Source organism: Natator depressus, chromosome 4 (genome assembly GCF_965152275.1).
Source record: "Natator depressus isolate rNatDep1 chromosome 4, rNatDep2.hap1, whole genome shotgun sequence".
NCBI classification, from domain to species: Eukaryota; Metazoa; Chordata; order Testudines; family Cheloniidae; genus Natator; species Natator depressus.
In genome coordinates this window covers 28,254,530-28,280,645 of record NC_134237.1, presented here as the reverse complement: position 1 = coordinate 28,280,645, position 26,116 = coordinate 28,254,530, and the positions used below count along the sequence as shown (strand labels likewise).

The following is a 26,116-nucleotide window of genomic DNA, read 5'->3' as shown; positions in this document are numbered from 1 at the left end:
TGTTGTAGCTCAGGTTTAAAGCCCTGCCACTGAAAAAGCAGCAGTCATAATTTTAAGTGCTGCATTTAGTCATCATTTGGGAGCCGTGGGGCTTGGTGAATAAAGCAGTGTGCTTCAAGACTAAAGTGAGTTATTAAGTGAAATGCATTTTGGTGATCAAACTTCCATTCTACTATGGACAGTAATCTATTAAACATTCCCACTGGACACTGATCAACACAGTGATCATTACTGGGGGGCAGACTCAGAAGTGAGCTGACAAGGAGACTGAATTACCTTTAGCAGAAGCCACCGTCTTATATCACAGCTAAACCTATTGTTGGTAAGACAGTGTGTATTACTAGCTGCATATATAGTCGTCTCAGCGTCACAAGTCAATCAGTCCCTTAATTGTAACAAAGGACCATTTTTTTCCATAAAACCAAGCGAGAAAGAAATAGATATTGCATAATAATCTCCTTGGGTGAGTGGGGAAGGAGAATTTTATGTATTTGTTTTCATTTCTGGAAGAATACTCACTGGAGGAATACTGAGATTTTCACACCTCTTCCTGAGAATATTGATGCTATCCCTCCGGGACTATTTAGCAGTGGTGTGTAGAGAGCAGTTCCTAACCTATGTGACAAATGAGTGCTCCAGTGGAAATGATATGCCTGGACCTGATGGCTGCAACTAAATTGCATTAAAAATGAGCTGCTTTTTATTTAAAATATTTGCATCCATAATATTTGCTTCTATTTGATTACTATAAATTGCTTAGTGCGAAATCCTCCGGTCTGATCATACTGGGAAATGCATAAATGCAGCATGCATCATTGACTTTGGTGGAGATAGCACAGGCACATCTCCCATGCTGATCAAAGCCGAAGGCTCACAAGGGGGATATCACCTTTGCTTTCACCCTGAAATTTCAGAAACAGGGCAGTTGGTGACTCATATTTTAATACTCCCTGAACTGCCTTTAGCTTTTGGAGTGTGCATGTATTTCTGATATAGACTGGACGTATGTCCTCTCAGTACTTGGGGTGAAGAGACATCTCAGCATGGTATACATAAGATGGTTTATGTGGCTTTCGCAGAAGTGGCATCTCCAGCCTATTCAACCTGATGAGAATATCAAATCAGCAGATGCATTATAGGAGGATTTAAAAAGTGACTATTGCATGTATGGGTGGCAGGTTCAAAATTTAGGATTAGTTTCTGATTGTCGAGCTGCATTTTAGTTTACTGCACAATTTACTAACATTAAGTTCAGATTAAGCTGAACAGTATTTTCTTCTCATCATTAAGTTCTGCTTCTTTCGTTTTGGCTGTTCCCTACCTAATTTGTTTCTTTTCTGTTTTTCAGACTTTACATAAATATTGCTTTTCCATTGATGTTGTCAAATGTTCTTTATTATTTTTTTTCATTCTCCAAACTTCACTGATCTGTTTCTTCCCCCTCCCCCTGGAATTTCATAAGAAGATCCTATTTATGCACAGAAGAAAGGTATTAAATTAGTTAGAAGGGCTTACATTTAATTAATTTTTGTATTATTTTCCTAGTGCTAAATAGAGTTTTTAAGTTATTGGGATTTTCTATAACATCAAGAGGGACTTAACTGGTTTTTTTTCACTCAGTAACATTATCCATCCATTTAGTCCTGCACTCAGAATATTTTAAGAGACTATACTGATATTTCCTTGCACTGCTTCTAAGTCTGAAGGTATAAATCACATATGCAGGCAAAGTAAAATATCATAGGTGTCAAACAAGCTACCTGTGCAGATTGCTGTTCACTGTATCAGGAGCAATAGCTACTTACAAAATAATATCCAAAATGTTTGTTTGAATAGAAAAAACCCAGATTTTAACTTTAGCTGTGTTCCTGTCCCCCTTTATGCAAACACTCTAGCAAATTAATTTTCTGGCAGGAATGTCTAAAGAACAAGTAAATTTTAAGTGATATTAGAGAATGTATGTAAAGGATGAAATTCACTTCTGCAGCTGGCTAACTTGCAGTCTATGAACCATTTAATTCCTACTTAAATCCATGCTTAAGTCCAGCTGAAGTAACATACAGATTTTGGTGTGTCCCTTTTTACAGGGGTGAAGTTGGAACTCATAAACCGACGTATTTACACCAGAAACTTGATTCTAAGAGTTGTTTTTCTAATCAGGGAATAGAAATAGTACCATGTGACCTACGTGTCCAATCAAAATTAACAAAACAAAATTAAGTTACAATCATATACTCAAAACTGCTCTTGAATAAGCTACAGACACAAGAATTATTCACCAAAGGTATTTGGGAAATAATTTTGAATGGTAAATAAATATTCAAAAACATAAATTACTTGTAGACAATTTGCAAACAGAAAAAGGTACATTTTAAAACTATTTGCTTGCCTTAACATTCATTAGAAGGTGTGATTGAGTCAGAAACTTCTCAGAGTTAATATTTTTAACACTATATTATGTGTGTGCTATCAAAGTGACTTTATTTTACTTTGAGCCTATTATCTGGTATGTTTAAGTACATTTTATACTTATTTTTAAATTTACAGATAAGATTATTTCTTGCTGTTTTTTCTAGTTCTGAAAAGTAGTTGTTCTGTAAATTGAATTTTAAACAGTGATTAAAGAAATAAATGTACTTGTAAAATCAAGTAGTGTAAGTTTGTAACACAAAAGAAAAGGGATACTCTCAGGTGATTAGAGGTCTAAAGACAAACAGAGAGTAGGAGGAGGCTGTTTCTTAAAGAAAAAAAGGAATAAAAACTGTCTTTCTTGATAATTCAGTTCTAGTTGAATAAAACTGAGATTACATAGTAGTTCAGGTAGAAATAAACCCCTTTAATTCCTGAAGAAGAGAAATTGACTGCTGTTAAATTGTCATTTAAATCTTCCATTTAACCATTTCTAATATTAGGTCATCCATGTTTCATGGTGATGACTTTTAACCCACACTTCCTTATTGTTTAGAATGATTCATTGACACTTAACAGTACAAAAGGTAATCTTTTATTGGAAAGACAGTTCTAAAACATTCATCTTCATTTTACATTTTAAGATACAGACTTGTGATTTCAGGACAGTTCAAATGCTTACTCTGTTTTATTAAAAATACTCAAAAACAATGAATAACATTTTAATAGATGTCCCAAAACAGTAAAAGGCAACATTTTCATGATTGATGATGGGTCTCAGGAGCTGTACATAAAAGCACACCTGTGCTCGTTCATACAGTTACCACACTTGAGCATACAAATTGTGGTAACTGAATACATGGATTTGGTTGGGTGCATAACTACTTACTTGCACATGTATTTACCTGATGGCTGTGAAATTATATGCACCAATTATGAATGATGTTTTGTGTGTGGATCCCATGCCTACATTTTTGAAAATTTGCAGTATTTGGGGTAAAAGGTTAATTTCCACCTACTGCATGACATGTTGCTGTGTCAATCACACTGAGTTTGTCTATGTTACTACATAGTACAGTTCTTGAGGTCATGTAATTTTCTTTAATGAAGGATGAAAGAGTTGGTCTTATTTCTGGTTCTGAAAGCGTTGAGCTATTGTCCCTAGAAGCACGGAAAATAAAATAGACTAGCACAAGTATGGGAAAAAATTGTAGACTCTTGTCACAATTTCTAACACATCTAAATAACAGTCCTGCCACCTAGACATCTTGTTAATACTAGTGAACACCACCTTATAAAACTTTCTGTGTTTTCAGTGGTGCTTTTAGTCCATCCTGAGTTTAGCTGCAACTGAGAAATTGGCAGTAGCTTATTAAACAAGATAGGTAACTGAGCCGGGTTGTATAACAACTGCATTGCCATCAATTGAAATGTGTGGAAAACTCACAAATTGGGAGAATTATCTCCCTGCAGGCTCTGTAAAGAGCTCAGCAAATCTTCTGTGTAGTTTTATCAAAATTCTCCAGTTCTTCATAGGATACTTATAACGACACAGAGGAGAGTGTGAAATCCTGGCCTTAATGGGAGTTTTCTGACTGGCTTCAGTGATGCCAGGATTTCACCCTGAATGCTTTTAGCTGTAGTCACTGTATATGCTCAAACTGTAGAGAAACAAGATACATGTTAGAGGCTAGGGGTGCATTGCGTTTTGCTGGGTTTCCATCTATCACACCCATCGCCACAGTATCTGAGCACTTTATTCATCTACAAAAGTGACTGCAAGAAGTTCTCTGTATCTGTCTGCCTTTTCCCACATAATTGCATTATTTCCTCCCCTCACCACCACTGTTCTGGCATCTATGAAGGAAATAGGTGGGTGGTTAAAGTATTGATAGGTATTTCATTAATTTAATGTGAATTGTAAATAGGAATTTTCATTTAATTTTCCTCTTGAATTCTGGGACTTGAAAGAACAGCATTTAATTTTATGGAGTATTTTTCTTTTTGCATTTGGAGCTTGGACAGCTGAGACTTCAGTTCACATAGAAGTTGTCTGTTTGTTTCTCGGACATTCAGCAAGTTCAATTTTTCTTTCACTCAGAGCTCTGTAGGAGTGAACTCCTAAGATAATGATGATCATTTGAAGAGCTGGTACTTTTTTATAATGTGGGACTTTTATAAACTGGAGGTAATTTTTTTAAGATACCGTAATTTTGTTTGCCTGACTCAAGTGGTTATTTTCCTTGGAAGTGCATACGGTATTTGTCCTTTGTGGTAACGCTGAATTGTAACTAATTCAGCGTGCAAGACTTCCATAAATGTCACTAATTAATTTAGTGTTAAGGTTGACTGCATTGGCTCATGTCGTTCCAGAATGTCAAATGCATCTGTGCATAAGCCTCTCAAAATCTGGAAATATAGAGCTAAGATAATGTCCCATGGGACCGCACAGCTACTGCCATGCAACCTTAACTCTGCCCTCTGCAATCAGCAATACTGATTAGGAACACTGAGACAAAACCTGCCATTTTCTGTGTTGTGCTGTGTTATTGTGTTGTGTCCAACAACATTATTCCTCTCCATGCTTTCCTACTGACGCTTGCTGTGTTAGCTGTAGCTGGATTGATCCAGAGATAAGTTGCAGCAGGTTGCCAGAGTTCTGAGAAAAGGTGCAGCTGAGGATCCATTTTTCTGGGTGGTGATATGCAGGAAGCCAAAGTAGATGATCGCAATGGCCCCTGTTGGGTCTAAAATCTAACAATGACTAAAAGAGTCATAAAAATATCTGACGTTTTAAGGCTATTAGAGTGGCTGCCACAGTCACCTCCAGAAACTGATGTTCCGCTAGGTATGTCAAGACGACATGGGACTACGAGTTTTTCACCCCACTTCTGTGCTCTCTTACGTATTGTCAGTGTTCAGCAGAACCCTACTTTTACAATGATATTCACACAGTGCCATGCACCCTATCTTCCCTCTGCTGCGCAATTGCCCTGAGGAGTTCTAGCTGTCTGGTGGTACACATGACACTGTGCCAAAAGCTCAGTCAGGGCTATCCAAAGATGATGTCCCAAAGGCAATCCCTGAGACAAAGATGAACAGGTGCTAGCATCAGGCAAGTCTTTGGTGGTTTGATTGGATCAGGCAAAGTGGTTGAAAATAGGTTGAAAATAGGTTGATCTTTATCCTCATCAAGACAAGGTCTGAGAGTTTTCCCCCACATTATGCCTATGTATATTTTACACTGTCCTCCAAATATTTGGGAAGGGTACAGTTATATGATCTTCCCTAGGGACTCATTGGGGCATTGCTGAAAGGGGGCAGAATGCGGTGTGGGTGTGGTGATATAGGAAACATTGCCTTAATCCTGTATTTCCCCATTTTGGAGGTTTAAATTTGTTTTACCTTAACTACTCCATGAGATCATCAGAGTTTTAATGTAGGTGCGCTCAGCTTCTGGAACAGTACGTGCCATTGGCGGTCAACCTCTGTTTTAATGATGTTTTGGGACAGTGAATTTCCCTTGTCTTTTGAGGAAGTAGTGGTGGTGAGGGGGACATAACTGAGTGGCATCTGTATGTGGGGGACATAAGGGAGAAGCTCTTCCTGGGAACACCTCACCACCACTCAGCTATTAGTTCTGTCCTCCTGGCTCTGCCATGCCCCTCGTGGAGCTGGAGGGGTCATGGGTGGGGGAGGGAAAGTGGTAACGAAAGGGCTATAGAGCACATTGGCCAGGTGGAGATACCAGGGAAGACAGGACGGTAGCCCCACACTTCTTAATCTACTTCATGGGCTACTGTAGGGGGACAGGAATTTACACAACCCACTGCAACATAGTTGTGAATTGCCCCATTCATCTCAATGGATGTTCTCTTCCCCCATCTTCAAAAATCTACACAAGCCTCTGGTGTGAAATATTAATTTTAAGACCAGCTCCCTAAGCATGTGGATTTCAGAGCAATTAGAATATTAATATCAGATCTTTTGAGTGCAGTTGTAGTTTAGGAACTCCTTAACCAAACAACACCAAATTTGAATCATATAGCATACCTGTCCCCTTGTTGTGATATGACCTGTGTTCAAGATAATCTCACTGTGTGCGTGGATTTTAAAGTACTTTGAAAACCAAAAGAAGTTCATTCTTTGGAGGCTTTGTCTTGGGAACCTTTTGATCAAATAACCCCAAATTTGTATCGCAAGCTCTCTTCCAGCCTTGATTGTGGCATGTCAGTTTTAAGGCAATATACCTCTGCATGTAGATTTTAGAGCACTTTGAAAATTATGAAGAGCTCATGAGAGGGGGGAGTGAAGAGGAGGCAAATGGCTGCATTTCTGGAACCCGTTTATCAAGTGACTCTCAATTTGCACTACAATAGCTACATTAATTCCTGTTGCTACATACGAGTTTTAAGACAATCTCTCTATGTATGGGGATTTTAGAGCAATTTAAATATTAAAATCAGCTACTTGGTGGAAGGGGCTGTTTCTCAGGAACCACTTGATTAAATGACCCCAAAGATGCACCACTAACACTATCCCTGGCCTGGTGGCGGTACCATAATTATCAAAACAACATTGGTATGTATGTGGATTTCAAAGCACTTTAAAATATTGACTCGTAAAGAGAAAGCACTGTTGTCATAAATATAAAGGAAAGGGTAACAAGCTTCCTGTATACAGTACTATAAAATCCCTCCTGGCCAGAGGCACAAAATCCTTTTACCTGTAAAGGGTTAAGAAGCTCAGGTAACCTGGTTGGCACCTGACCAAAAGGACCAATAAGGGGACAAGATACTTTCAAATCTGGAGGGGGAGGGGGAAAGGTTTTGGTCTGTCTGTTCTGAGTACTTGCCAGACAAAAATCAAGGAAGCAAGCAATCCAACTCCATTAGAATTGTAAGTAAAGGAAGGAAATGCGTTAGTTTATCTTTTGTTTTAGCTTGTGAATTTTCCCTATGCTAGAAGGAGGTTTATCCCTGGTTTTTGTTCTTTTAAGTTTTGCCTAGAGGGAAATCCTCTGTTTTAAATCTGATTGTCCTGTAAAATTACCTTCCATCCTGATTTTACAGAGGTGTTTCTTTTACTTTTTTTTTCTTTATAATAAAGTTCTGTTTTTTAAAAATCTGGTTGGGTTTTTAGTGTCCTACAAACCCAAGGGTCTGGTTTGTGCTCACCTGGTTTATTTTTCAAGCCTCCCCAGGAAAGGGGGTGTAGGCTTGGGGGGATATTTTGTGAAAATAGGAACTCCAAGTGGTCCTTTCCCTGATTCTTTGTCTAAATCACTTGGTGGTGGCAGCATACCTCAGTCCACGGACAAATAGAGATTTGTGACTTGGGAAAGTTTTAAACTAAGCTGGTAGAAATAAGCTTTGGGGGTCTTTCATGCAGGTCCCCATATCTGTACCCTAGAGTTCGAAGTGGGGAGGGAACCCTGACAGCTGTTCTTGGGGCAAAACTTCCAAAGAAGCTCTTTAACAGATCATAACCCAAAGCAAAAGACAGGCAAAAAGTAGTAATGTGCCCAGCAGACATTCTCAGAACTCTGCCACGGCAGGACTCAAATACATATTCTCTGAGTACTGCTTGGGGTCTGCGACTACAGCACGTTGCCTTCAGCCACCAAGTGACTCCGACATGAGGGCCCCTCTACACACATTTGTCCACCTTGGAGCAGCAGTCCTGCAGAGCGTTCACAAATCATTCGGTGTAGCACATCGCCCAGGCTCATGTCAGTTTCTAGAACTATCTTTAACCCCTATTCACTTTTAAAAGATGGCTTCCTTGATGTGACACTGGATGCTAGCGGAGGTCAGAGCTAATGGGACGGCATCAGGCGATGTGGACCAGTGCCGTACTTCGAACCACAGGTGTGAGGAGCGCAAAAAAAAAAAAAAGAAAAGAAAAGCTGCAGCAGCAGCAAACGGAAAATTATACTGTCTTTTTTTTTTTTTTTTAGGGGCACTGTATCTCAGGGTCCCCTTGCTCAAATTACCCCTAACTTGTACTACTAACCCTAACCTGGCCCCGATGAGGAACAGCTGTTTTCCAGGCAATCTCAGTATGTACATGGATGTGAGAGCACTTAGAGAAATCTGCTGTTAAACGGCAAACTCATTTCAACCTTAGCTGTAGTAGTGGTGCTGCCAGCACACTTACATGAGACCTGAACGCGTCTGCACACTCAGACCTTCCTTCCTGCACCTTGTGTGGTGTCGTGGCTTGGTGACCTTCTCCTTCCCCTCCAGCATGCCTTCAGGTGTAAGCAGCTGGTCTGCTCCCCTCAGTAACTACTTCAGAATGTGGGTGCAACTTTGGAGGGGTGGGGAAGGAGAAGGGCAATGAATGCAGACAGGCTTCCCTTCCCCCATTCTTCATCAGTAGGCCCCAAAAGGCTCAACCTGTATCCCTCTTGTCTTGTCTGTTCGTAAAGTGCGCTTATAGAGGAAATCATCCGTTCCATCTCAGCTTGCAGTGGACTGTTTGTGTAGACAAGCCCTTAGTGTAATATGCTGTAATATGTAATAATGGAATGAGACTGCTCCGTCTTAGTACTTCCTGGTATTGTGAGAGCATATAGGTTTTGGCAACAGGATTTGGAGTACCAAAAAATATTCTGTAGCAGCATATTAGATGATCTAGCAAGGAAGGAAAGAGAATAGAGAGTGAATGAGTTATAGATGGCCAAAAGCAAAGGAAAGGACTTTATCCCAGGGACAGATGCTACAAATTGAAATATATGCTATATGCCTAATATTGTATGATATATTTTGCTATGTCTAATGAAGCTAAGCCATAATTACGAATTGTCTATTATTTTCATTTGAAGTGGCAAGATTAAGAATTACATTTCAGGTGTGTCATATTTGTTAACTGTTTCTAAATAAAACCTTGAAGATAATTCAGGGTGCAGATACTGTTGTTAATTCAATGCTGTTTTTAGCACCTTGATTGACTCGTTTTTCAGCACCTTGTTTTTACCATGATTTGGTGAGGTTCCCAACTTTTGAAGCACAAAATTAATTTATAGGGGTGAGAACCAAGCTGCTTTCATAGGTAGCAGGAAAATAATCACATGCATTTCTCAGGGGACCTATAATATGATGGCTGGAATATCCAGAAGTGATGGAAATGTTTTCAATGGTAAATTACCAAAGTCAAGATTTTAAACTTCCCTTACAGAGATGGCTCTTCAGTTGGGCAAACTGTGGTAAGATAGAACCAATTACTATCAGTATACAGTGATGTGTCAGATTTGTAAAAGACTTGTGTTCAAAATACAAAGTGGTGATATAGTGCTTATAAGTTACTTCCATTTATTTTAATGTTTGTTTGTTTTTTTACATAGGAGCAACAGCTGCAGCTCGAAAGGAGGTTATTAGGAACAAGATCCGAGCAATAGGAAAGATGGCCAGAGTGTTCTCTGTCCTAAGGTAGAACTTCTTTGTTTAAATTGCCAGAACACTGTATCGTTGCTCAAATGGTAACTTTTTGATGCTACAGCATGCCAATCAAACAAGATGCATCGAGCCCTTTGGCAAAGTGCTACACAGCGTTATCTGTGAACAGTCAATTGCTAATATTCTGAAATACTAAGTCCCTTCCGCAGCACTTCTGGTAAACTTCCTTTTAAAAAGAAAAAAGTTGCTTTAAAAGGAAAATCCTCAACATCCAGAGTTTTCTAGTAAGAACCTTTCTCTGCAAGTGCACAGTTCACTCTGTTAGCCGCTCGGCTATGAGAGTTCAATGCGGAGAGAGCATGCGAGGCATAACCCGTGTCTCATTAAAGAGGAAGTCCACTGTCACATTTTGTCACCCATTTCAGTCGCTGCTACTGTGAATATGATTAAGGATGAAAGCATCAGGTTCATTTAACTAAAACTCCAGGAAATGAACACAAACAATAGCAACTTGTTACCCTTGATCTCCACTGCTCCAATAACACATGAGCAGGGGGAACTAATTGCTGCCTAATGTTTAGAACTTTCTAGCAGACGTTTCTAAGTAGAATAGAAAACATACTGTACAGAAAAAAGAACAGGAGGACTTGTGGCACTTTAGAGACTAACACGTTTATTTGAGCATAAACTTTCGTGGTGCCACAAGTCCTCCTGTTCTTTTTGCAGATACAGACTAACACGGCTGCTACTCTGAATACTGCACAGGTCTATTCTTACAGCTCTTTCTGGAAAACTCACTTTTTTCCCTCTCAGCAGAAGGAATTTCCCCTCATGCAATTTAATGTTACTCTTCTGCAATCCTTTCACAGCTACTGCAATTAATGCAAAATGTTTAAGTTTTTTCAAGTGTGTTTCTTAATGTCATTTGATGTGATTTTTTTGTTCAGGTAAGAGGTATGATTGGCAAAAAAAACATACAAACATTATTTGAAGGCTACGCTCAAGATTACAGATGAAGTTCACTGGAGTCACTTAATTGTGGCCTGACACCTGCAATTTCCAATGAGTGAGCAGTGTGGGCACAGCTGGTGGTCCACATGTTGCAGACTTCAGAATCAGGGTCTTAAATAGCGTATTGAGATCATAGAATATCAGGGTTGGAAGGGACCTCAGGAGGTCATCTAGTCCAACCCCCTGCTCAAAGCAGGACCAATCCCCAATTTTTGCCCCAGATCCCTAAATGATCCCCTCAAGGGTTGAAGATCCCCTCAAGGATTGAACTCACAACCCTGTGTTTAGCAGGCCAGAGATAAAGGACTTCTTTAACCTCCAAGAGTAGACTCTGTGGCAGCCAGTGTTTCTGAGCATCTTTTAACATGGAACAGGCTAAATAAAAGTCTAGACTAAAACCTACAAAAGAGTTTGATATTAGATGCTTATCTGATTTATTTGGTATTTAATAATACACTAACAATTTATACTGTATGGCACAGACTTCAAGAGTAACTAGTGGTGCTCAGTTGGAGGTGGTTCAATTCTTGTGCACCTAATCTGACCCCTTAAAGACGTCTGACTTCCACAGTTTCAACACTTTCTGAAAACCAGCCCCCTTTTAAATACTGTATTTCAATTAGGGCAAAATTTGAAGCACCCTTGAAAATCCTGGCCTTATGTGTACAACAGCTTTCATCACAAAGATTCCAAATTACTTTAAAAGAAGTATATCCACAAGAGATTTCACAGAATCATAGAAGATTAGGGTTGGAAGAGACCTCAGGAGGTCATCTGTTCCAAACTCCTGCTCAAAGCAGGACCAACCTTCATTACTACTGCCTTCTGCCTCAGAGATGGTTGCATTTCTGTGTCTCCGGAAGATCACAGCACACTGCATAATGGTACAGAAGGATGGGAAATCGTGGTACCTGATCCTTCTTCAGGCTGTTGAGCATGCTGAAGTTAGTGGATGTTGATGGCACTCAGCTCCTTGCAGGAGCAATTCAGTGCTTTGCAGGACTGGACCTTTAATATCCATAAATAGCAGACACAATTTTGGTGTCGAGGACTATGCCTTTAAAGGCTGAGCTTCCTAGACAGAGAATCTGGGTGGGGTGCTGTGAACCTCCTGTTATCCACAGCCAAATGGAACCAGAGTCGTCATAAAGCAGATCTGTTGTTAAGCACCTTAAGCACTGAGGGCTAGGTTCTCAGCTAACATTTTTAGGCACGTAGAAAACCACTGTAATCCACAAAACTTGAGATAGGTGCTTAGGCTCCCTATACAATGGTTAGGGAGAGGTAGGTCTTTCAGAATACCACAAAAACCAGCATGCTAGGCAGCTCCCTGCCTCAGCTGGCATGGGCGATGCCGAGGAGAGCAATGTGTCCTAAGCCCTGCCCCTCTCAGGGAGATAGGTGCCTAAGTCTGAGCTGCAGGGAGGTGCCTCCTTCTGCTTGGGATTCTTGGCTGAGAGGGAAGGGGAGGAGGACAATGATGATTTCCCTCATAACCTTTAGCCCTGAGGTTAGAGTACTCACTTGGGATATGGGAGACCCCCCGCAGTTCAAGCTTCCCCGCTGCAGCTGAGGGGATGAAGATACTGTAGCAGCCCAAACCACTGGGCTATGGGGTATTCTGGTTTGGGGCTTCCTCAGACTCTCCTGTTGAAGCTGTTCCACTGCTGATAAATAATTTAAAAAGTCATTGAAGCAAGAGCAACTGGGTCCTGGTCTCCCACCTCCCAGGTGAGTTCTCATGCTTATACATGTGTGCGCTCTTCCCCCACCCCCGACCACTCTTTCATTATTTATTTACAGTGGAGCAGCTCGAGATATCAGAATACCCTATAGAGCAGTGATTAGGGCACTCCACCTGAGAGGTGGCAGATCCCTGTTCAACTACCTTCTCCCCTTCAGTCGGAGAAGGGATTTGAACCGAAGGTGTCTTGCATCCCAGGTGAGTACCCTAACCACTGGGCTAAAATGTTATGAGGAATGTCCTCTTAATCCCTCTGCTTCCTTCTACCAGCCATTTTTGGGTTAGCTCACCTGCAGGGGCTGGATCCAGTAAGCAAACTGAGAGCACACTTACCGGATCAGGCCCCACAGGCAAGTTAGGCAGAGGAATGCCCCTATTTCCCCAGTCCATGATTCACACTGGGGTTTACGCATCTGGATGCCTAAAGTGAGGCTGCAGCATGCCTGTGCACAGGCAGAAACATAGGCACCTAGGGATCTTGCACTAGAAAAATTTCGGCAGCCAGTGAGTTTAGGTGCCTACAGAGTTTCATAGTAGTTGAGAAGGCTTGTGTGAATATCAGTAGGGCTTGATTCTGGGATTTAGGCATCTCAAGTGGCAGTTAGGCACCTAGATCCTTCTGTGAATCTAGCCCTGAACACTACAACAACCTTGTGTTTTAAGGTCTTGTTAGGATAACCCAGTCACAATAAACAGCATATAGAAGTTAATTTGTCTGTATTCGCAAAAAGAAAAGGAGGACTTGTGGCACCTTAGAGACGAACAAATTTATTTGAGCATAAGCTTTCGTGAGCTACACCTCACTTCATCAGATGCATCCGATGAAGTGAGCTATAGCTCACGAAAGCTTATGCTCAGATAAATTTGTTCATCTCTAAGGTGCCACAAGTCCTCCTTTTCTTTTTGTGAATACAGACTAACGCGGCTGCTATTCTGAAATCCGTATGAATAGAATCCTAGAAATGTAGGGCTGGAAGGGGTCTGAAAACATCATCTAAACCTTCCCTCCAAGCTGAGGCAGGGACATCCTTGACAGGTGTTTGTCTAACCTTTTTCTTAAAATCCTTCAATGCTGGGTATTCCACAACCTCCCTTGGTAACTTATTGCAATACTTAACTACCCTATAGTTAGAAAGTTTTTCCTAATATCTAACCTAAATCTCAGTTGCTGCAGATTAAGCTGATTACTTGTTGTCCTACCGTCAATTGACATGGAGAGCAATTGATCATTATCCTCTTTATAACAGTCCTTTACACATTTGAAGTCTGTTATGAGGTTCCCACTCAGTCTTCTTTTCCCAAGACTGAACATACCCGTTCTTTTATCTTTTCTTCATAGATTGTTTTCTGAACCTTTTATAATTTTTGTTGCTCTCATTTGGACTCTCTCCAGTTTGTCCCCGTCTTTCCTAAAGTATGGCACCAAGAACTGGACAGAGCACTCCACCTGGGGCCTCACTTGTGCCGAGAAGTGTGGAATTATTACTTCCCACATCCTACATATGACTCTCCAGTTAACACACCTCAAAATGATATTACCCTTTTTTTGCAGCTGCATCACATTGTTGACTCGTATTCAATTTGTGATCCACTGTAAACCCCAAGATCATTTTCTGTAGTACTACCACCTAGCCAGTTATTTCCCGTTTTGTAGTTACACATTTGATTTTTTTTTCCTTCCGAAGTGTACTACTTTGCACTTGTCTTTATTTAATTTAATCTTGTTGTTTTCAGACCAATTCTCCAATTTGTCCAAGTCATTTTGAATTCTAATTCTGTCCTCTAAAGTGCTTGCAATCCCTTCCAGCTTGATGTCATCCACAGATTTTATAAGCAGACTCTTCACTCCATTAGCCAAGTCATTAATGAAAAATATTGAATTGTACTGGACCCAGGACAGTCCCCTGTGGAACTCCACTAGATGTATTGTCCCGGGTTAGACAGCAAACCATTGATAACTATTCTTTGAATATGGTTTTTCAACCAATTGTGTACTCATTTTATAGTAATTTCTTCTAGACCATATTTCCCTATTTGCCTCAGATTTGCCACACTTTTGTGGACATGGGTTGGTAGAGGTCAGACTAGGACCTGGAACCACCCCCGATTTCTGGTGTCTTTTGCATAGGGATGTTCACTTCTACTTATTTAAGCCCCTGCTGTCTCTAAAAACTATTTTTAGCTAGTTCCCAAAAAAGCCTTTTTTAGACATCCAGAAAATCATATACTACTGTACTTCACTCACAGTATGAACACGTCCAGATCATCAGCTTCTGAGTCAGAATAGCCATAACCTCCTTAGCTATACACCGTGAAGGGGTGAGTTGACACATTGCCATTTTGACATAACTTGGATAGAAAGCTGCTTTCCACATACGTGAAGCTCATAATGTATAAGATCCATTGGCTATTAACACCTCAAAATCAGGGGATAAAATGGCATTTCACTCTTTTGCTAATTTCCCTAAGAAAAAGTCATCATACAAAGGTAGGTTTAGGATACATCACATAATGCCACAAGTGACACCATTTCTGCATGACATCGATGCTTCATGATAGGACTACATAAATAATTTCAAGTGAACTATATTTTTGAGATCATATTTTTATGGTGGAAATAAAATACCTGAGCAGCAAAAGAAAAGGGACAAGAAGGCTATGCTGAAATTCAGGGCGAGCAAAATATATATATATATATTAAAAAAAATATACTGTGTTACAGTAAGTGCTTGGGAAATACTGAATTTATTCTTAATTTAACAAAACAGAAATTGCAGAAAAATACCGTTTACAAATACCCTGTAACGGTAAATCCGTAAGAAATATTGGAATCATTTTCCAAGTTCAATCACAAATTAGGTGAAGTGACCATTCAAAATGCAGGTTATGAATTTGCTCTCAGAAATCTATTATCAACTGAGGGCTCTCAACTTTGCTTGGTGTTTTAATACCCTCTAATGTGATAGAAATGCAGTGTTAATTCTGCTTGACATTCAGACCTTTGCTTGTGGCCTGATTGGAGTATAGAGGAAGAGAGAATCTGACTTGGGTTCTTAAATCATGAAAACAATCTGCATAATCTTCAGGCTGTAAACAGAATCTAAAATTTATATGCTGCAGGGGAAAGAGATAAGCTCTTAAATACAGAAATCTATGGGCCCTGCATTATTACTAAACAAAAACAATACTTAACTTGACAGCTCCTGGCGTTAGTGGAGAAAAATACATTACCATCTAGTATACTTGGGGCCAAATTCTGCATTTGTGTGTGTGCATTTTGGCTTCCATCAGATTAACATAATTTCACATTTTAAAGAAAAATACAATAACATTTGCTTCTCTTAAAGAAATTGGGGCAGTTTTCAGTTTTTGCTGAAAAGCAAGTATCAACTCAAACATTATACTTCTTTAAAGCAATATTGAGATTCTTTTCAAGCTGTTCAGTCATTGTGATGAGTTGTTCTTCCTTATGCTGTTCCTCGTGCATTCAAAAGGATACATTTTACACTTCTATATTTGGAAACCTGCAAAACTTACTCCTCAAATTTCCTAAAATGATTTTCCTTGAGGGCATGAACTAAGCTAATTTACTGTCATTTTCACAGTAGCAGTAGTGAAGTTAAGACTCAAACTTCCCATCAACTTAATGCTTTTGCTTATTGCTGGGTACCTTATAATGATTGACAATCAACTAATTATGTACCTGGCTACTAGTCTAGATTGTGTTTTTTTTTAAAAAAAAAAAACCCTGATTTGGGAGAATGTGGCATAGGAATGGGTTAAATGTGTTGCTAACAAATGCTATTACTCCTCTGGTCCCACTGCTCCCATGTTGATGGCTTAGAGCAGGGGTGGCCAAACGTACTGACCCTCCAAGCCACATCAGACAATCTTCAGAAGTTACAGAGCTGGGATTTGCCTGCTGGGGCTTGGGGCTTCTGCCCTGCGGGAGGCACCTACCAAGGCTCAGGGCTTCAGTGTTGCACCTGCTGAAGCCCTGAGCCCCAACAGGCACGCCCCACAGTGCTGAAGCTCCCCTCTGCATGCCCCTCCCACCTGGGTCAGGTAGGTGGAGAAGGGGGGGGCACTCCACGAGCCGAACTTTAACTTTAAAAGAGCCAGTTGGGTCACCCCTGGTTTACAGCAACATTACAGTGTCTGTATATATTTGCATACTTACTTCTACAGGCCCAAGTTACATTATTAGCTGAATAACGGCCCATATCCAGTACTGTATATTGGGGAACTCACTTCTGTGCAGAGGACCTGGGCAACTTGAAACCTCAAGTAGGGCATAAGTGAGACTTCAGTGGTTCCTCACGCAGGCCCTTTGCACAGGGGCAAAGACAGCCTAAACATTAAAACGGCACTAAGATGAGGATGCAACTCGTATTGTTGAATGTATTTTCCTCAGTCCAACCGTTTGTGTTCCAATCCTAGAAAAGAAGAAATACTGATTTTATTTTTCCTCTCTACAGAGAAGAGAGTGAGAGCGTGCTGACACTGAAAGGTTTGACTCCAACAGGAATGCTGCCCAGTGGTGTACTCTCTGGAGGGAAGCAAACTCTGCAAAGCGGTAAGCATGTTTGTGTGCCATTCCATGTATAAAACAATAGACTGAACTGCAGAAGCCAAGGAAAAATAATCACAATCTTCCAAAGGAAAAAATTAAAGTACAAAATAAAACAGATGGTTTGTAATACTTGCTCATGTGTGAGTAGCTCTTATAAGGCCACTTTTCAAGTCTTCTTATGTCTCACTGATTTTCAGAGAGAGAAATCAGAAAATAAACTTTACAAACATGATAAATCAGCATTACTTATAAAGTATTTTCTATTCCACCCAGTTCATAGGAAAAAAATAGAGACTATACAAACTCTTTTGCTATTCCCAGTACTGCAGATTCAGCATAAATAATGACAATCAAACTGTATTCTGTCTGCTATCTTCTCCTTCCTCATTGAGAATCACCAACAAAAATAGTTCTAGAATTGGAATTTATCTTCTGACAATTCTAAATGATGACATAAGAGATACATAAAAGAAAGCAATTTCACAATCTGCATGAATCTGAAGTAAGGTATTTATTAATACTCTGGTCGCTATGTATGCAAGCACAATACACTTTTTCTTTCCAATTTTGTAGAAAGACATGTTACAGGGATATTGTAAGTATGTAGCAGGGATACATTTGATGTAATATTCCTCTTGGAATTTGGAGTTGCAAAAGCGTGTTTAATACTGTATTACTATATGCTCTCTTTTTTTTGTTTATCGTTCAATATATGCCAGGCACCCAAGAATGTTTTATATTTCTGTAGTATAGTTCTGTTGTCAATACATGTGAGAAATGGAAATTCACTTTATATTTTTAACACAGTCTCAGCCTCTTATTTTCCTGTTTCCTTCCTGGAGTATTCTTTCTCTTTGTATTTTTCCCTTTACTGTCTCTTTTCTCTTACCTAGAAGATTCAGGTATTCTGTGGTGTGGTTTTTTTTGTTTGTTTGTTTGGGGGCGGGAAGAGGGGAGGAGGATGTGACTTGTGTGTTACACAGAGAGTAATGATCTGCTTTGAAAATGCTGCAATATGATTCACCAGAATGCCCATCTTAGTGTTTCGGTAGAATTATGGTATTTATCCAGACTCTTCTCATTATCATTTCTTTAGACTCGTCAGAGAATTTGGTCCAAGGAAAATGTTATTGTCATCTAGTCAAAAAATTAGGAACCAAACTCACTTAGAATGATGCCAAAAAGTTCTAGTTAAAATGACTAAAAGGAAAATCCCCTCATACTGCAGCATTCTGGCTTAGTAAAACATTCCTATACACAACCCATTACATTAGTTAACACAGAGTACACCATTCACCAACTATTCTGATATCTACATAGTTTGTTAGCACATTTTCATAGTACTATATGTATTAACAGAAAATTTGACCAATAAGTGCTGTGGAAGTATACATTTCAGTAGTCATTATTTATTTCTAATGTGTCAGTGCTACTTTGGATCCAGTTAGTCATCTTAATTTCTAACCACAGTCATTATATTTCTTTTAGTTTTTTGTTTCATTTTTGTTTCTATTTTTCAAGTCCCTTGATTTACCATCCTCTTACTTTTTAGCCTGCAAGATATAGGCTCACTGTTGTGTGTGTGGATTCCCATGGGTGACTTCTCCATGCAACAGGATGACAATATACATCTTTTAGCATTGATCTCAATCTATATTTAACATAACTACAAAAAACTTATTTTTTTATTTAAAAAAATCATCTCAAGTTGAAGAAAAGGGTAAAAGCTAAAAGCTTTGACTCTTAATCTGTTTTCTGAAGTAGTAGGTTTTTTATCAAAATTTCTTAATAAATATCTTGGCTGTGCTGTCATTAAGTTCGATTGCATTTCCTGACCCCTTCAGCTTCGGAGTCTCTGGCTGTAAGAACAAATTCAAACTGACTAGTTATTTTGAATAGGGATATTTTTTAAAAAAATTGATCAACAATGGTGTACATTACAGAGCAGCAACCTCCTAACCATAAAAGTTTCTGACCAAGCTGTTATATTTTTGCTACCAGCAGCTTTAAATCTCATATTTATCCCTTCCGTGTGTTAAATACCATCTGATTTAAAATGTTAAAAATGCTTGGATTTCAAAGATGATGGTGTAATGAGGGAGGTATGCAGACAGAGCTGGGACATGCATTGATACTGAGCTAACTTGCAAGTAAAAGAGACACAGTTTGTATTAACCCTCTGTCTTCTTCTTTTGGTTTTTTAAGTCAGGAAAGAGAACAAATGTTTATATTACCAGTTGTAAATTTTGCCCTTTTCTCTTAAATGACATTTCAGTCCTGTGCAGTACTAATAGCAACTAGTGTTCTCCAAACTGAGATAATAAATGGTGTGAATTTCTTCTGCTGGCTTTATGCCACTTCCCTCCTGCCTTTTTTGACACATTTTTTGGTAAATGCTGCAGTAGTTTTACAGCACACTGTGTAGATCAGATGCACAATGACAATTTTTTGTCAGCTTCTTTGAGTTAAAAGAAAATTTGTCAAATTTGTTTTTTTTCTTAAAGTTTAATTTGTGAATCCTTCAGCTTCCCAAAACATTTTCTACCGCTCAAACCAGCCTGCAAACTAGACCTATTCTGTTCCTTGTGTAGCATTTCTGTGTTGTCTTCTGTGCCGAAATCCAGCACTTACAGTAACATTAGTTATTAGCTCCTTTGCTATTCACTGACTTGTTCTTAGAGTTAAAATCCTCTGCTCATTTTTCTCATTCGTTTTGCTACCCCCTTTCTTCCCTTCAGCGACTGTTGAGGCTATTGAGGCTGATGAAGGTAAATTGGCCAGTCCCCTTTCTGTTGTTGCTGCAACAGATAAGGGCTCTGCTGGGTGTATTCATTTTGCTGTAGCTTGTACAGATTGTGTGGGTGTTGGGCTAACAATTGTGGCTCGGTATTAACCAAAGTATACTTGCTTTAAAGGGGAAAGTCTTTTTGTTGTGTTGTTTTTTTCTTAAAGGTACAATGATGTTCTAATTTGTGTACATTAAACTAAGTACTGAGTATTGTCACAAGGGGACTTTTAGCTGAAAGAGAAAGGGACATGGCAGCTGTTAGTAAATGCTCTTTGACACATAACTCATAAGCTGTATTCTTAGGGCTGAATCATTTCTCTGCCTCAAATCATTTTCAGCTATCATTGATAAAGACGAAAACAGGCAACTTTATAAACATGGTTGGGAGTGGCGGGGCTGAAGTCACTAGTAAAGAAGTAATTTTGAATGGTTCTTTGTTACAGTTCAACATGTTTTTTATGTCTCTCTAAAAAGTAAAACATGAGACATTTGTCTGCAAGATGTCTGTTTCTTCTAGTAGTGTCAGTTAACGTGCTGGGTATTTATATTAGAGCAACCATTAGCACCAGCACCATCTAAGCTACAGATCTAAAGAGACTGGCTGCCTCAGAAGATTTATGAATGCTTAGTATTGCAAACTTTGGTGCTTTATTGATGATCCTTTTAATTTAATCCACATGCAATTTTATTAACCATACTGTTAAGATCTAACTTTATATTTAAATAAGTATACACAGTATGCAATCAGTAATGTAAAGTTTTGGAAGAAGAATTTCAAAGTTCCCCTTTAAAACAAAATTCTTTTCAGTTGTATTTTGTTCTTGCCCCCCTAAAAAATAGTTGACTTTTTAGCAAAAAAAAATCTCGTTGTCATGGTCGTTTGGTATGATGATAAAAGTGCCTTTTTTGGCCATTTGAATTTTTTTGATCTGTATAAAGCAGTGAACACAATTGTAGAACAAAATAAGTAAGAGAAAATACAACTGCTTTCTAAATAGCAGTGAGTGAGCTGCTATTTATGTTGGAATTATCTATTCCTATTGGCAAATTCTAATCTGCAGTGTGCATTCTCGTTGACAGTTTGGCTGTTTTCTGTGATTTCTGTGACTATGTGTCGTGTTTAGTAAACTCTCAGTGTCAACTGCTAATACTCGTTGTCTGACCAGCAACTACAGCAGAGCACATTCTTCAGCACTCAAGTTTATAATATGTCTGCTTGAAATAAAACTGATTGAATGCAAGCCCCATTCCAGGAATATTCATTCTTCAAGTTATTCCTTCATTTGCCATTATCACTGGTTAGCCACTATAACCATACATATTTTTACTGAATAAAGCAAACAAATGCCAGATAAAAGGTTATTTCCCCTTATAAGCTAAAAATATCATCACTGTAGTTGTTCACTGGGGCCTGATCCTGTCAGATGATCAGCACCCACAACTTCCAATGGGCTGAGAACCTTGAAGGGTCAGCCTGCAGAAGAGGAGACAAGATTTCCAGCTTAACACAGCCACCGTCTGTTAAACTTTCTTTAAGGGTTTGGCATTGGTGTTCATTAGACATCTTTATTTTAGGGGTGGAATTAAAGAAGAAGCTTTGCTGTGGGCTTTGCCCTCTTTCCACTTCTCCTCCCCCTTCAATTGAGTAATCACCATTATGTTAAATTAGTATATGTTAAAATAGTATATGCAAAAAAACCCATGCACATCAAAGTTTACTTGAAATATGAAACATCCATTAAATTGGTTAAAGAAATTAATCCTGAGGAACAAATTAGTGCACACCTTTGCACAGGAATGGTTGGCAAAATTTACGCATGACAGCTGCTTTCCACGCTCCCCACAAAATTCAGTGAGTGGTATGTTGGTACCAGGGACTTTTTTGTAAGAGATACTAAGAAGAAAAGTGCTAGCCACTTCAGAGTTGGGAGAAGATGCTGAATTTACAGAAACTTTTCTTTTTGGTAGGGTGTGGTTCTGTTGGGTCAGATTGGGAGGGGAAATGTTTATCTCTCAAACTCCTTTACCTTGTTGTCCCGGCAAGTTTGCGGGTTCCTGGTACTAACACACCATCTCTGCTGTGTGGCATGTTAAGGTAGAAGTATAACAAAAATGCAACCAACGTTCTGGAAATACGGTAAATTGATTTGATTTTGAATAGACGGGAAAAATGCACGGAAGGCTACAAAAAGTTATATTAATGGCTGTCAACAACTCTTTGCCTACAGTGCCTTTTTTTCTTCTGTTTTAAATAGATGTCTCTTCAAAAATAAGTCCTGTAATAAAATAGTTGTATCAGATTCTACAGATAGTTTTGCCTAATCTGTGGACACCTGCTGAGATCAATGAAATTGTCATTGTTGAAGGACAGATTCATTGACTTTTTAAATTCAGTTATTGGGTCCTATGCTGATATATTTTCAAAGTTAAGAGGAACAAATATGCCAGAAGAATGATATTTTTAGTCCATGTCATACTGAATTACTCCAGTTTAACCAAATTACTTTCTAGGACCCAGGGGATGACAGGGAAAGTTACTGCTCTTGAGTAACACATGAGCAGTTGATCCGTGATTTAAAAAATTGTAAGGCATTCCAAAAGGATTATAGGACTATCCCTGTTTGATATCTTTAATGTGTATCCATCAAATTGATCACTCTGTGCCATACATGATTTCTGATTGGCACAGTATGTAAGTCTTTATTCAGTCCTTACTCCAAAAATAAGTCCTTGAAAGTTTGCCAGAGTAAGGATGCTAAGGTTGGACACAAGGTTTGTAAGGCTTTAATTTATTACAACGAAGTATAGATAGATAGTCATTTTGCCTTGAGCACTGCTCATAATTACAAATTGTAGCTTTATGTCAGCTTCATAATATTTTAAGCCAAACTCAAGTGGACAAAAAGATATTAGAATTTAATCTTGTTGAAAGACATTTGGTTTGCAAGAGACATTGGTTGTTAATTTTTCAATTTTTTCCAAATACGGTAAGAAGTCTATTGTGCTATCAGATTTTGTCATTTTGTTCATCACAATGAGGGAATTTCTCAGTTACTGACTGTTGATAAATTGATAAAATACCAACAGTTTGACTTTGCTAACTTCCTTCTTTTTTTTAATAATCCTTTATTTAGCTATCAAAGGATTCTCACCACAGCATAAGATCACTAGTTTTGAAGAAGCCAAAGGCTTAGATCGAATTAATGAGAGGATGCCTCCTCGCAGAGATGCCATGCCATCTGATGCCAACCTTAACTCCATCAACAAGGCAATCTCCTCAGAGACTAATGGCACTGACAGCAATGGCAGTAATAGCAGTAATATTCAGTGACCACTTCCTGTTTTTTTAGCTGCAGGGCATGATGGGATTGCTGCACATCAACGGTTGGATGTTCTTGCCTCTGATAATAGCTTACTTGCTCTGGGAGCCAGATGTTGGAGTCAGTTTACAATATCATCTAAGAGGAGATAGTAAACTTTATTTTGGTGGGTGGGGGGTGGGGGTTAACACCTCCTTTGGATATGCCTTTAAAATGCTTATAGAAATATGAAAGCTAATGCTGGTATATATTGCAAAGTTAGGGGAATTGAACATGTTTTCCTACTGCATTGGGAACTTCTAGATATGTTACTGAAAGGCCTTTTATTATGTTACTGGACATGAAAACTTTGTCTAATTTCTTACTAACTATTGTACGTTTACAGTTGCAGCACTAAATATGGATGACATCAAAACATTTTTAACAAAATGATGTACAAACTAAATAAGGACTATTTATTGATAATGTTTTGCTACTCTTGTCAGACAATGGCTATAAAATAAATTAGGCAGTCTTTAAAAATATAAAAACAGAATGTTGCAAATTTGTTAAAAATGCCAAAAAAGAAAAAAAAAAAGACAGTTTAATTTTGTACAGATTATGCTTACCTCAGGTTTCTTTAGTGTGCTTCAATGCCCTTCTTTAAATATAACACTTATCTTACTAATTTGGCAGCAAGTATCTTTTTCTTCAACTTAAAAAAAAACTGGAATAATGCTACCATTTATCTTTTTTTTTTTTTTTGCTGTTTATATTTAGGGGGGGGGTTGTTTGTTTTTGGGGGGGCAGTTTTTCGTAAATCAAGTCTTGGTTGTGGCTTGCTGAATTTAAATATTTATGAGTGGTGCATTTTTAAGTATAGTGAACAAGACACCATATTAAGTGCAGTGAAAAGCATCTATATTCTGTAAAAATCTGCCTATGCATGTTTTTTAAGAAAAAAATTGGCTGTATAGGCCTGTATGGGACTGTAATGCGCTTAGTGGTCTGACTTATACTGGAAATGTATGTATACTGGCGTACTTTATATTCTCTAAAAAAAAAAAAAATGCTTAATGCCTTTGAAATTTTGTAATCAAAAAGAGCTTTGAAAAATCTAAGGGGGAAAGTATTCTTAAAAAGTTTTTAACATAAGCTTGTCAGTGCACATATAGATGGTTAGCATGTTTAGCAAACCTTGTGAAATTTAAATAAGTTTGTAGTTACATGTGAAACTCTAAATGCATGATAACTGTTAATGTCATAATGGTTTAGTCATTTAGTTATGTTCTGTCATGTGCCACAAAATGTGTAATTTTTTCACTTTTTTCCCTTTGTATATCAGTTACGGGTTACAACTGGTTCATTTTAAAAAAGAAAAACAAAACAGTCCATTGATATTTTTTAACAATTGTATAAGTGCCCAAGTAATTCACTACAGCCTACAGCCTTGCCTTTGTAATTTGACTTCTGAAATGTTGGCAATCAAAGCATGCACTTGTAACAATGAAAAAAGCATTTTATATTACTACTCAATAAAAATGTGCATGAATTTAAGGTGCTTTTCTCTCTCTGGCTGAATCTCTCAAGCATGCATGCTCCTACACACACCTTGTTCTCATTATTTCCTTTTTTTTTCATACAGAAGAAAAGACATCCATTTAGGAGATAAATGCCACAGGATGGCTTGAAACTTCTAGTGAAAGGTCATCTTTTTACTAAAGACAAAATAATTTATTACCAAGTTGTTTCAGAGTTTTTGGATGTTTCAACTGTAATAAAGAGCTGAAAACGGCCATTATTTCTGTTTTTCCCCAAATTCCAAGCCGAGTTGTTTTTCTCCTACACTGTGTACCGTGTACTGCAACTATTCTGACAAACAATGTGAAAAGCTTACTGTGTGCCCTATTTCACTGCTCTTTCTAGTGTCTTATATTTCCCATACACTTTCCTCTTTCTAGCTAACATCATTGCAGGTAGGTTAACCAGATATCCCAATTTTATAGGGACAGTCCTGATTTTTGGGTCTTTTTCTTATATAGGCTCCTATTACCCCCGTCCCAATTTTTCACACTTGCTATCTGGTCACCCTAATTGCAGGTTTAGCTTGCAGCAACGGATAGTGTATTTCTGCGCTGTATCCAGGCTGGACGTTCTGATTACACTCTGTTGACGTAGGCCTCCAAAGCCTTCTGTGTTGAAGCAAAGCAATACTTCTTTTTTAGATTTCTGAATAGAAATTCACATTGACAGAAAGTTTATGGACTTAACCCTGAAGTAGAACATGAAGATACTCTTCTTCTGTTCTGATTATTTTTAAAAAATCCAGTTGAAATCCTAAATTCTTGGTTTTGGTTTTGGTTTTTGTTCTGGCTTGTAAATCGTGAAGATATAATTGCAGGTGGTGAAGAGCATCTCTCTCATATTAGAAATGAACAAGTGGAACAGACAAATCTTGGACATGTTCCTAGTCAGTTCTATTCTGTACTTAGCTGAAATAGCGTAATTTCTAATGACACTTAAGAACTCTTCGAGATGCTAAGATTTAAAGCCTTCATTTTGTTCAAACATGAAATTTAACACCTTCTGTCTGTCTTCTTACTCCTTTTTGTGTCCTTCATCTTTCCTCTACTTCCGAGTCTCTTGTACTCTTATTCGAGCAGGAAATGCTCACGACAGCAATGGTCATCAGTATTGCATTGGTTCTCCTTTGAGGTGCCATTATTAACCATTGATTTGGTGTCTCACTTAACACTAAAACATCTGTGTTTATGAGTGTCTTTTCCCTATTCACCATGTTTCCTATTGATTTGGCAGAATAAAACATAGGATAAAATCACAGCTGTTCCATGATATCCAGGACTCAGTGATAAGAAGGTAAAAAGAATAATA

General features: G+C 38.5%; 1 protein-coding gene across 2 annotated transcripts in view; it reads left to right on the top strand.

Moving 5' to 3' along the window:
* Positions 1-23,969, top strand: part of PPP3CA (protein phosphatase 3 catalytic subunit alpha) — a 326,222-nt gene extending 302,253 nt beyond the window's left edge. Inside the window, exons 11-14 of one of the 2 annotated variants that reach the window (XM_074950676.1) lie at positions 9,758-9,842; positions 17,043-17,140; positions 19,876-19,905; positions 23,060-23,969. In XM_074950676.1, coding sequence (XP_074806777.1) covers positions 9,758-9,842; positions 17,043-17,140; positions 19,876-19,905; positions 23,060-23,256 — 410 coding nt within the window. In that variant the 3' untranslated portion in view covers positions 23,257-23,969. The remainder of the gene's footprint in view (positions 1-9,757; positions 9,843-17,042; positions 17,141-19,875; positions 19,906-23,059) is intronic. The other variant, XM_074950675.1, reaches the window with a different exon arrangement.
* Positions 23,970-26,116: the final 2,147 nt, after the last annotated feature.